The sequence below is a fragment of the Orbicella franksi genome, chromosome 4 (genome assembly GCF_964199315.1).
Source record: "Orbicella franksi chromosome 4, jaOrbFran1.1, whole genome shotgun sequence".
Classification (NCBI taxonomy): domain Eukaryota; kingdom Metazoa; phylum Cnidaria; class Anthozoa; order Scleractinia; family Merulinidae; genus Orbicella; species Orbicella franksi.
The window spans coordinates 4,261,234-4,274,800 of record NC_138148.1 but is presented as its reverse complement, the minus strand read 5'-3'; the positions used below and the strand labels follow the sequence as shown (position 1 = coordinate 4,274,800).

Here is a 13,567-nt window from a genome sequence, read left to right as displayed (position 1 = left end):
AGCGAGCGTCTTACTGCACTTTCGACCATCTGTTTGTTCGGTTGCCAAGCTTGTGTTTGAGCGTTTGTTTGCTTTGCACTCGTTTGTCTACTCATTTCTCTGCCACTCATTCAGTTGTTATTGTTTGTGCAGGGGACATCCGCCTCTTATTAAAGTTTCGAAATGTATTAAAACATACCGAGAGCCGAAGCTTCTTTGCTTGTAATCAAAATACATTGTATCAAAGAAGACATCCCCACAGCGTTGGAGGTTTTCCTTTGCTTTGAAACGAAACGAAACGAAACGAAACATAAACAGATGCTCCTGGAAAACATCCACGCAACGCGCGAGTAATATCCGCGGAAGAACTGGGTACAATGTCTACTGAAAATAACTTAAGGTCATTCCCCAGTACTGCATTGCGCATCCTTACTGCGCATAATTTATGGCGTCTTCAGCGCGCGTTCGTGCAAGCGCACATTGAAAACATGGCGAATTTGCCTTGATATTGAGTTCTGTCAGTTGAAAAATGGCTATAGCTCACTAACGAGCTCGGGCACCCCAATTTTTTTCCAGTCATTTTAATCAACTAATCATTAGCTTTGCGTGAGAAAAGACTGATCTGATTTCTATGTTTGAAAATTGAATAAATAAGAAAAATAGCAACTGCACTGTAGTCTTTTCTATTTGGCAGTTTGATAGCCGTGGCAAGCAATTTGGTTCCAATATTTTTACAAAGATTCAGTTGTCTGTCAAAATCAAACTTAAAAGGCTTATTTGTGCCCGACGCAAGTGTTGACTGTAGCTTGAGGTGTGTTTTCATGAGTCTGGGCTCACAAAGAGTTTACAATAACTTGGAATGCGTTCTTGTAATAAGCATTAAATAACGCTAAAATGGGACATTTTCAATATCTCACTGCTCCTTAATGAGCATGGGCATCCCTCTTTTTTATTTTATAATTCAAGTTCTCATATGATAAATATTCATTGGACAAAGTTTGAACAAAAATCTATGTGCATTTTTATTTCAGGGGAATTACCTTAAGAGGGATTACCTTAGTTAGAGGACCTATCTGGGGGATTCACTCTCTTACCTTGGTAATCTCTTGTTTTCGAGTATATTGATTTAGGTAATGGATATTGACGTCATTTCATCAGTTCCTTCTTACTGCACTAATATGTAACCAATAGCTTTGATGTGTTTGTTGCCATTATCTGGTGACCATAAAGCTTCGTTTCCACAGGTGTTGGAGTCATCAGGATACCCTCCTGTACCAAACCCGATTCTGGAATCACAACCCGCGCAGTAATTGTCGTCGTTACTAATGATACCTATTCTTGCTATGGATTCACCGCTTTGGGCAGTCCCAACATTGAATCCTTCCTTGTTACAGTAGTGCTGCAAAGAGGCCTGTAAGCCAATCAACGTCTTCCACTTGTTACGACCCAGTGAGGTGGCGCGGTATTGGCCGTCAGCGAGTACTGAGTACAGAGAGTTGGCCTGCTTGTTGATGACGATGAAGTTGATCTGTTGGCCGATCTTCATACCAAGACAGATCTTGGAGAAGGATGTGTTCCAATAGGTCGGTAACTTGGTCTCTTGTGAGTCAAACCCAGTCTCCCCTCCAGGAAGGTTGTATTCGCTTTTATCATTCCAGTAAGACGAGTTATAATGAAATGTACTCTGAGGAGAAAAAGTATAAATGTTCTGTTCATTTTAAAATATAAAATGCCTCTCGTATATAAAGAATGATGCTCATTTAATCATCTAACTTTGGAATTCTTACAGAGTACTGTTTCGGTGACTTCGTAAACATAACATTTTGTTGTAAACAATTTTCTGGTCCAAACGAATCCGCAAAACCGAAGGATTGCGTGAAACATCAAACATTATGTTGAGAATCTCGACTAACTGAGCTGAGTTACTTCTGCTAAATCCCATCAAGAATAGCGAGTTCATTTCATTCCATCTAAAAGAAGCCATTTAAGTTTTACAGATAATGATTCTTGGCTTGTACGAGTAGAGAGGTGAATGTGATACCTTGTTTCCGTCAATCTTCATGACCGGTGTCCATCCCCCATCCCCACATCCAAAATCTCCCATGTGACAGAGAACAGCAGTTGGTTTTGAGTCTATGTGGAGCGTAACCAGTTGACTCACGCTGGACCTGTTTGATGTGAAAAATAATAAAAGCTATTGAATTGAAGAAACTTGAGATTGAGTTGAAATAAATGTTCACTGGTTTCAACACTGCTCACTTGTTAGTATAATATTTAGAGCTTAAATAGATAGTTTGCTTGTTTTGTCTGAGAAATCGTCTGAATATGACGGCGGCAATACAGCTTCTAAGTTCATTTATCTGAACTTGAAGTCGATAAAGGGAGCGAGTTAGTTACGCTGATGTTTAAATCGTTAGTCCTTCCATAGTTAAAAGAGGGAAATGGTTATGAAAAACGACAAAGTTCTTTGTTGTATGTTTTTGTTCACTTTTTTGGCCTTGGCCGTGCAAAAAACGCAATAGTTGTTTACTCTGTACTGAGGAACTAACCAATAGAAACGTGTTGGTTACGTAGTTCACTCATAGTGTATGAGCGCAAAACAAAAGATTATGTACGGTCGTGGACTTTCCAACATAAATCTTGGCATCTCTGTTTGCTCCTTTGATGTTTGCTGGGCTTCATAACCAGTCCCCTCTATTAACTATGGTCCTTCGTCTAAAAAACGTATTATTATTATATAGCCGTGTCTCGCAAGGACCGGAAACTATCAAATTCACGCGGTGCGAATATGATTGTCTTAAATCGATAGTGACCGCAGTCTAGATTTTCCCTTCTAGACCGGTATCTAGATCATTCTACCTTTTGTTTTCGTCCTGAGAAAGTTGCAAACAATAAATACAAAATCATTTGCTTGATAGGTGGTCACATTTTGTGAAATCTGGTTTGTTTTTAGGGCTGTTTTCAAAGTTTACCTCAACGCTCTAATTAGGAACAGTTAACAGTTAGGTTTAAAACGTAGTGCTTAACAACCACTTTCAATTTCCATCGTTGTTACTTGACTAAAAAATTACCTAATCGTGATTGGCTGAGAGCGGGCCAATCTATCGCAAACTTTTAATTTACCCCGCAGGAGTGCAAATAAACGCGCGCGAGTTAGAACTTTTCTTAGTCATATAATAAATAAGTATTCGTATGAAAGCTTGAGTAATCAGAAGGATTTACTCTAGCTACACGTGATATATTTCAAAATTCTTACAAACTGCATTCGTCTGAAGGCTCGCACAATTTTGAGAGAATTTTCGAATCACTCGTAGTGTAAATGCTTAATTGAACACGCATTCATACGATTACCTAGAATGGAAATAAGGAAAATAAGAACTAAAATAAGGACTCTTGACCAATGGTAATTACAAGAACTTCTTTAAAATGTCTAAAATTTAAAATTTTGGCTTACTTGTACACGTTGTACAGTTCTTTGCATGACGTCACAGCTGCAAACAAAAAATATGATATTTAATTATTAGAACGAATGATGCTTACTAGTTGGTTCCCATATCAGGCAAATGATTGCTACGATCACTGAAAAAAGTTAAGCTGATCATTGCCCGGACCATATGGAAACAATTCTCTGGCAAACGTAGCGATCGTTGGTTGATCCAGGTTCTCTCAGACAGTATTTTTATTCTGCAGCGATTGAAGCGGTCATATGCACACTGGTAGTCGGATGTAGTCGTTCAACCAATTCTGGAGCAATGTCAACGTTCGTAGCTATCGCATGGAGGTGACCACCTTAAAGCAGTTGAAATGAAACAAATCTAATTGAATAAAGTTGGCAGTTTACCTTTCTCACAATATTCGCCAATGAATCCTTTATCACAATGGCATTCAAAGGTGTCATACTTGTAATTCGTCACACAGGTACCTCCGTTTTGACACGGCATGGAAGAACATGGTGACTAAAATAAGAAGAAATAATTCATGGTTAAAAAAGAAACTTGGTTTGATGATTTGGAGTAAAGTAGCAATGTCAATGTGGTAAAGAAACGTATGTATCAGAAACCAGGCCCTACCATAGTGAAAAAGTGATGCGAAGTCATGTTTTCATTGTACTCTCTGAAGTTTCTGTACCTATCAGAAGAAAGCAGATCGCACCAAATTTTTCCATCTTCTCCTTTGGAGGCGGCCAAGTTAAAAGAAAGGCACGAGGGACTGCTGAGGCATTCAAAGATGCAATCAAAGATGTCGTACACGGTGAATGTTCCAACTCGAGTCACATTCAGATAATGGAACTCGTCCTTTAAGAACTGACGCTGTTGAAAAGTCTGACTGATAGAAGTGCCATCTGGTTGAAAAGCATTTGTTCCTGGGGAAAGAACGATAATATATGTGCATTATTACGAGCAAACAAGTGAATAGAGCTCACATCACGTTCGTTGTTTTACCCGGCCCTAAAAGCGCGCTATTAGACAACTCAGTATCATAAACGCAGATTACGTGAGTAATTAGTCTACAAATCATTATCATTTAGGACAATTCAAAAGCTTTGTTACCAGTTTGAGCGGAGTAAAGCTTTCAGGTATATAAAAAAGCATCTTGCTGTCCAATTTTAAAACATACATGACAGTGGTAAAATAAAAATCATTTAGGTTTTAACTACAAATTAGGGAACTAAATTATTTTAATGGCAGAAGCTGGCAGATAACTGGCTGAAGAAAAGTCGACGCGTGAAAAATGTTAACTGCTATGGAATACTCTTGTCAACGTGTATTTATCTTGGTAAGCAATATTTTAGTCGTTTGTGGGTTTTTTTCCCCAATTTTTTAAAACAATGTGTTTCCTACAGTGTACCTAAGTTTTGGCTATTATCAGGATTCACCTATGGTTCAGAGGTTTCAGGTTACAATATAAAACTCACCTTCTTTTGTTTTGCGGTTGGTAAGTAAAAATGTAACAATGTAATGTTGTTGAAATTTGTGTTCTTTCTCAACTTGGCCGTAGTAAGCCTGATGCTGCCTTTGCTCTCAAGTGCAGCCTGGCTGGCTGCCTTCCTGCCTGCTTCTCGAAGCGCAGTTTCAGTTTCTATCGCGCGCCTCGAAGCATTTAGTCTAGATTAAATTTTGTAGCATTTTGCTTTCGTCCGAGCCGAAAGAAAAGTTACCTTAAAACTAATGGAAGCCTTTAACTTATAAGCAGATGTGGAGTAATAACCCCAGAAGAAAAATAAACTGAAGACACTCCGCTAGAGGGAAGGTAGAAGAATCCTTATGAATGTAGTTTTAACCTAACACGAGGTCGTTAATTTGTTTCACAAATAACCTTGTTAGGTAAGTCATTGTGTAGCCCGCGAATCGAAAAGAGCTTGTCGGCAGGCGAGTCACCTCGCCTCCAAGCATGTATGGAATGGTTCTGCCAAACGTAAATACCAAATGTTTTGACGCGCGATGGTTTGTATTTAATGGTTTTCACTCTGTATTGATCCTAAACGAAAGTAGAGCGTTTTGAACGGAGAGCGGTCTCGTGGTTGTTTAGTTTTAGGCAGAACAGTTTACTCTAGATCTCATGAAATACAACTGTCAATCATTCGTAAGCGAAACTGCAGTGATAGCAATACTCATTCAACTTTATGAAAAATCTTCATAGTCGCTTATACATCGCAAATCGTAATCAAGCGTCAACATTGCATGTTCCGAAAGACTCGGCCGACACGGCATGCAAAGTAAGATTGCTTTTTCTCTCCGGCTGAGGTTTTGTTAAGAGAAGAGGTTTAAGAAGAAAACAAACCTACTAAAAGAGTATTCTTCCTTAGTGAATCATGTATTTATGTATTGCAGAACACTTCACCTGTCTCTGAACATTTGTTTTTAAGCAACAAGCGAGAATCTAGTCCGTACATTCTTTCGAGGACAAGATACCTTACTCTCACACTAACGGTGAATCATTTTAGAGTAGAAAACAGACAAAAGTCACTCAGGTTGGCGGCAGGCTTCTTTCAACCAGAAAAAACAGATTAAAAATGTATCGCGCTTTGAAAACAGGACTGATTAACGGAGCTCGCCGAAGGATCCTGAGCGGGGACTTCACCGACTCACAAGACAAGTGTATAGCGTCGAAGTCTCGTCATAATTAATTCAAAGCAAAGCATTCTCTTGTAGAAAAAGTTAATATTCTTTGCCACATATATAACTTGACTTTATAGAGTACTGAACAAAACATTCGCTTCAAACGTTAGAGCCGGTTTTATTAAGCGACTAAAGATCTAGAATCTAACCTCAGAAACAATTGGCCCTTGTTATCAGAGAAGACAGCAAGAGAAAAACACAATAGAAGGAAACAGTGGACATGATCAATAAAACGATTCATTTCGTAGGCTTTAAAACTTTAAGCCAATATTATCTTTGAATATGATAATGTTTCGTTATTACTGGTAATATATACAAAGAGCTGTCTGGTGTTATGGCTGGTTAGTTAAATAAAACAAAATGAGCGAGTTTTTATAAACAGGCCTTTGAAAATTCATTAAATATCAAGGGATGTACCGTTAATATACAACCAATTTGGTAAAATGTGTCATTGATATTGAGGTGATGTTCATAAATTTCTGTTCGTCAGTTTGCCTAATCGGGTGTCCGTGAAGACAAATGCCCCGCCACGGCTTATTTCCAGCGTTATTCCTTGACCAGACGTTAAAATTTTGGTCAGCTTTGGTTTTTAATGTTATCGTAAAACTCTTATTCAACCCTGGAATCACATTCGAATTAAACGTTCCTCTTGAATTTCTGTAGTCGTCCTGTGGTGTGTTTTATGATTGTTTTGCCGAAATAATTCCATAATTGCATCCCTAACACGCGAGACAAGTTCACGAATTGGAACTTTTCAATGAAAACTCGATGTATTTGAAGTTTCCATTTGCAAAACAGTTCTGCGCCAATTTTTAACTCGTCGTTGAATGAATATTTTCCAGCTCCGTAGGTTTTACTTAGCCAATAATTATCATTTAGCTGATAATATTTCGATCATCACTGTTAATTTAGACAAAGAGCTCTTCCAAGTGTTGTCTCAGGTTTGTTATATAAAACAGCATAAATTTCTGTATAAACAAATGACAATTTATTAAACATCAAGAGGTACACTGTTATATATCCAATTTTGGTAAAATGTGCTATTAATATGGAGTGATGAAATGCTTCAGATGATGTCAATTTCTATTCTATAGTTTATCTCAATGGGCGTGAAGCAAAATGTACCGCCATATCTCAATCTCTCGGTCAGACCTTAAAATCTTGTCAGAGTCGGTTCTTAATGTACTCTCAACTTACAACCAATCCTGAAATCAGTATCACATTCGCATTTAACGTTCCTCTGCAAGTTCCGTAGCCTCCTAAAAGTTTCGCCTCCCACGATCGATGTGTGTTCGGATGGTTTCCCCGAAATATTACCATAAACACTCGCTCGGATGCCCTTGTCCCGGGCCATCAATCTTTTTCAGTCGAAGTGAGCTGTTGCGAGTGTTTCAGAGGTTGAACTCTTCTCATTTTTCATGCGGAAAAGTTGCATTTAGCAGGACGTTGTACGGCTGGGTATTTTTTTTTGCTTGTAAGTAGCTTTCGAGCCTGCATGGCGAGGGAAGCATCTTACCATATGTCATACAATTTCCGCTTCAAAAATTATTACTTTCTGAATCTCGCCATTGAAGTCCCTGTTATTATACGAAATTCTTATACTATCTTCTCCCAACGGTATACTAAAGAGATTTCATTGTATTTTATTTTCAAGCAAAGAAATCCTTATAAGATTAAATTTGGAAATACAGTTAACAATAAAGATTAGCGAAAAAACTGAGCAACGACGTTTCGGTGTCATCCTGGCACCATTTTCAAGTTAAAAAATATTTGTGCGAAAAGTAAACTAATTTATACCAATGGTAGAGGTGCGAAATTGAATAAATTAAGATTAAGATAGCTGTTCAATGTTTATGTTCATTCCAATGAGGTGTCAAACACTGGTAATGAGTTCAGTGTCTGTTCAAAGCCTAAACAAATACTTTTGCGCGAATGGAGTCTGACTGTGTGTTAAGGCTCGGTTTCTTCTTGCGAATCCACAACATTTCGTGGATCAAGCAATCGAACTTTCCCTGACATTTCTTTAGGATCTTAAAGTTGTTAGTCAGGTCACCAACTGTATCAACTCGGTGCTCATTTTGAAGGTGTTTTCCGATGGCGGTAAATCGGTGTTCCTCAATGCGCTTGTAAAGATGACGGCTAGTGTAACCGACGTATTCTGCATCACACAGATCACATATATAGTTATAAACAACGCACTGTTGATTGATCAAAGGTGGTTTTGGCTCTTGTACTTTGAGATCATCGCCAATTTTACGGCTTCTGAACACCGGCTGTAGTTTGTGATCAAGTTTATTACTCAAGTCCGAGAGATGTTTCTTTACTATGTCCGCTGATTTCTGGTCTTTAAAAGGCAGGACAATGCGGTAGATATTCTCTGTTGGAGGCGTCGATCTTGTGTCTGGTGACATCACTGAATTAACGAAACGGGTGATGGTGGAGTTCACAAGAGAATCTGAGTACTTGAGGTTAAAAAAGATCAGTTTAAGGCGTTCGCATTCTGTTGAGAATAGTTCAGCGGATTATAATAGAGAAGACTATAATAGAGAATAGTTCAGCGGACATAGTAGAGCCAAAACCACCTTTGATCAATCAACAGTGCGTTGTTTATAACTATATATGTATACAAATATTTTTTAAAAGAAATCCTTTTTAGCAAATTTCGGCCTTGTCAGCCTCGCGGTATATCCTTAGATTGCTGAATTTAGTTTGCAATGGAAAACGAAACTTTGTTATACAGGTGGCTTCGATTAATAATGTCGATAGTCGAAGTGCTTTGAAGCACCACATTTTCCAAGCGTTCCTTTTCCCTTTGAACGGCGTTTTAGTTGGAACCGACACTTAGTTTGTTTTTTTGCAGGCTGAAGGAAAAATTATAAACAAAATGGAGTCCTCAATTTATTTCGCAGTAACCCTAGCTACCAGGAAACCGTTACTTCCTTGCTTATAAAGAAAGCTTATTGACAGGCAAGTCACCTTTCCCCCAAGTTAACTGAACATTGAAAATGTGTGACATGGTCACGCCAAACGTATCAACATAACTTTTGGTTCGTGAAAGCTAATGGAGCGTTGAAACAGGAATGGATCGGCCACAGCTATGTTGTTGTATTGCTCAGGAAACTGAAAGTTTAGAGTTTAAGCGAGAGTGACCTCGTTGTTGTTTCTTTACGCAGGACACTTTAGACTAGATCTCATGAACTTCAACCTTGAATCACTTGTAAGCGAATCTGCAGCGGTAGCAGCATTCAGTCTCCTTTATAAAAATCTTAATAGTCGCTTACACATCGGGAATCGTAACCATAAGCGTCAGCATTATTCCGAAACTGAGACCCGCTCAGCGCAACATCTAAAGAAAGATTGCTTTTATTCTCTGAGGTTTTGTTCAGAGAAGAGGTTTTAGAACAAAACAAATCTCAAAAAGGGATTCTCCCTGGTGAATAATGTTTTAGTGTTGCCAAGCATATATAGTCTGTCCTTAAACATTCGTTTGTCTTTTTTTGCAGTTGAATGCCATCAAGCAATTAGCAAGAATATAGCCTTTATATTCTATTGTAAACGAGACACTTTTCTCTCGCACTAACAGTAGAACACTTGTAGTAGAAATAATACAAGATGCCTGCTTGGGTGGGTAGCAGGTTTCTTTGAAGTAAGCTCCTCTTAATTTACTTTATCTCCTTCATGCTAGCTTTGAAAACAGGACCGATTAACAGCGCCTGCCGAGGGACTCCAAAAGCACTCAAAGGGCTCAACAGACAAGTGTAAAACATTGATAATTTCCCTCGTCGAAGCCTTTTCGTGATTAAGACAAAATAGGACATTCTCTCGCACAAAGGGGATTTATCCCAACCGCTTCTATATAACTTGTCTTTAAAATGTGCTGGACACAACACCTGCCTTAGAGCATTAGAGTGAAACGTTATCAAGCAACTTAAGTCTTAAAATCTCACCTCAAGAGCAATTGGCCCTCGCTATCAGAGAAGACAGCAGGAGGAAAACACAAAAATAGGAAACGGTAGACATGATTGTTTCCTGAGGAAACACTATTAAAGTCAGTAAATAGCTACGTTTGAACAAAACGATACGTTTCTGGAAGTTTCCAATTGAAAAACGGATCAGTGACAAGTTTCCACTCACGTAGGTTTTAATACTCAGCTGATAACTATCATTTAACTGATAATGCTTCGTTATCATTGGTAGTTTAGACAAAGAGTTGTCTAGTGTTGTTGCTGGTTAGTTAAATAAAGCAGCATATGTCTTGATAAGCAGGTGAAAACTCATTAATTAGATATCAAGGGCTGTATCTTAACATGACCAATTTTGGTAAGATGTGTCAGTTAATCAAGTATGAGCTAGTGTGAATTACCTGAGATGATGTTAATAAATTTCTGTTCTTCAGTCAACCTCATCGACCGTGAAGACAAATGTACCGCCATGGGTTATTCATAGCGTTGTTTTAAGACTGAGAGAATTACTTCAATATGAGTTGCCGTGAGCAGGCCTTTAATCGTTAATTCTTAATTTGCCAAGCATGTATGGCATGGTTCTGCCAAACGTAAATATCAAATGTTTTGACGCGCGATGGTCTGTATTATTTAATGGTTTGCACTTTGTATTGATCCTGAACGAAAGTCGAGCCTTTGAACGGAGAGTGGCCTCATGGCTGTTTAGTTTTAGACAGAACAGTTTACTCTGGGTCTCATGAAATACAACTGTCAATCATTCGTAAGCGAAACTGCAGCGATAGCAATACTCATTCAACTTTATGAAAGATCTTACTCGTCGCTTAAACATCGGAAATCCTAATCAAGCGTCAACATTGCATGTTCCGAAAGACTCGGCCGACACGGCATGCAAAGTAAGACTGCTCTTTCTCTCTGAGGTTTTGTTAAGAGAAGAGGTTTAAGAAGAAAACAAACCTCCGAAAAAAGAATTCTTTCATTAATCATATATTGATGAATTGTGTAACAGTTCACCTGTCTTTGTACATTTGTTTTTAATTAAGCAACTAGCGAGAATCTAACCCGTGTATTTTTCTGTAGACGAGGTACTTTACTCTCACACTAACGGGCGAGATCACTTTGTAGTAGAAAACATGCAAAAGTCACACAGGTTGGTGACAGTCTTCTTTGAACCAGAAAAAACAGATTAATAATGCATCGCGCTTTGAAAACAGAACTGATGAACGAAGCTCGCCGAGGGATTCTGAGAGACTTCACCGACTCAACAGACAAGTGTATAGCGTCGAAGTCTCGTCATAATTAAGACAAAGCAAAGCATTCTCTTGTAGAAAAGGCTAATATTCTTTGCCACATATATAACTTGACTCTAAAGGCTACTGAACACAACATCTGTCTTCAAACATTAGAGTTTTGTCAAGCGACTAAAGATCTAGAATCTAACCTGAGGAACTATTGGCCCTTGTTATCAGAGAAGACAGCAAGAGAAAAACACAATAGAAGGAAGCAGTGGACATGATAAATAAAACGCCTTAAAGTGACTGCGCGATGCAGTTAGTGAGTTCATATACGCCAAGACATCATTTGGCTGTGTGACTGCGCGATGCGGTTCCAGTTAAAGACCCACATTTCACCCTTGCCCACCATAGAGTCTCCAGTAGCTCAGTGGTTAGAGTATCCGACTAGATCCTGGAGGCTCGTGGGTTCAAATCCCATCTGGAACTCGGAATTCTTTTCCGAGTTGATGTTTCTACCTTGAAAATTTCTACCTTTAAAACTTTAAGCCAATAATTATCATTGAATATGATAGTATTTCGTTATTATTATTACTATTGTTATTCATAAATTTCTGTTCGTCAGTTTGCCTAAACGGGTGTCAGTGAAGACAAATGCGCCGCCATGGCTTATTTCCAGCGTTATTCCTTGACCAGACGTTAACATTTGGTCAGCTTTGGTTTATAATGTTATCGTAACTCTTATTCAACCCTGAAATCACCTTCGAATTAAACGTTCCTCTTGAATTTCTGAAGTCCTTCGGTGGTGTGCTTTATGATTGTTTTGCCGAAACAATTCCATAATTGCATCCCCAACACGCGAGAAAAGTTCACGAATTGTAATTTTTCAATAAAAACCCGATGTGTTTGTACTTTCCGGCCAGTTGCAAAACAGCTCTGCGCCAATTTTTAACTTGTTGGTGAATGAATATTTTCCAGTTCCGTAGGTTTTACTTCGCCAATAATTATCATTTAGCTGATAATATGTCAATCATTATTGGTAATTTAGACAAAGAGCTGTTTCTAGTGTTGTGGCTGGTTTGTTATGTAAAACAAAATAAATGTCTTTATAAACAAATGATAATTCATTAAATATCATGCCAAGAGGTACACTGTTATATAATCAATTTTGGTAAAATTTTATATTAATATGCAGTGATGAAGTGCCAGTTCAAATGATCTAAATTTCTATTCTTTAGCTTATCTCAATAGGCGTGAAGCAAAATGTATCGCCATATCTTAATTCCTGCGTTATCCCTCGGTCAGACCTTAAAATCTGGTCAGAGTCGGTTCTTAATGTACTCTCAACTTATAACCAATCCTGAAATCAGTATCACATTCGCATTTAACGTTTCTCTGCAAGTTCCGTAGCCTCCTAAAAGTTTCGCCTCCCACGATCGATGTGTGTTCGGATGGTTTCCCCGAAATTATACCATAAACGGTCGCTCGGAAGCCCTTGTCCCAGGCCATCACTCTTTCAGTTGAAGTGAACTATTGCGAGTGTTTCGGAGGTTGAACTCTTCTTCGGTCTGTTATCAAAAGAGTGATAACAAAATCGGACGACCGCACAGCTGGAGTCCGATTTGTTTATCACGAGTATGATTACAGTTCGAATTGGACCACACGAAGTCTTATGACCAATTAATCATAAAAATTAATATTTGCGACACAAGAAGAATAGCCAAGCTATGAAAGAAAGGGAAAATTTGCATTAAGATATCTACAAAAGAGAAATAAACATTCTAAGGCCACCGCGCCTCCTACCGGCAATTAGAAGCCAAAAACACAAAAGCTAGACTTGCCACAAGTCGACCTTTTCTTAATCCTTGACTATTTATCTCCCTCGAGCGAAGCAAGAGGATAATCTTCGAGTGACAAAGTCGCGAGGGCGAGCGCGAGCGACGTAAGTCGCGAGAGGTCGACTTGTTTCACTTGCAGGAATGTGAATCAGAGCGTAAATGTTTGGCGCGAAAAACATGATTGACATTTTTCACTTTCCATGTGCTCCGCGCGCGATCGTCGCGAAAGCATCCCATCAAAAAGTTTACGAGAGTACGAGTACTGTTCCCTAACTCAAATAAATTTATTTGTGTAAAGTGGAGTATGTAGTCAGCAGACAAACGGCAAAAGCTGTTCCATTGAGTAACCCCTCCTCAAGAGACAAAACCGTGTTTATACCGATCGAGAATTATTTTAGTCTAGATTAACCAGCCGTCGAACAGAGAGCTGCCTGACAATT

At 38.7% G+C, this 13,567-nt stretch overlaps 1 protein-coding gene across 1 annotated transcript; it reads right to left on the bottom strand.

Annotated features, from left to right (window-relative positions):
* Nucleotides 1–1,144: 1,144 nt before the first annotated feature.
* On the bottom strand, nucleotides 1,145–4,361 carry LOC145484340 (uncharacterized; the record flags this gene model as incomplete). Its single annotated transcript, XM_081462971.1, has 5 exons — nucleotides 1,145–1,663; nucleotides 2,021–2,147; nucleotides 3,434–3,470; nucleotides 3,821–3,935; nucleotides 4,050–4,361. Coding segments are annotated over 5 exons (1,110 nt in total), but the record flags the coding sequence as incomplete, so codon positions are not given.
* Between the last annotated feature and the right edge of the window lie 9,206 nt (nucleotides 4,362–13,567).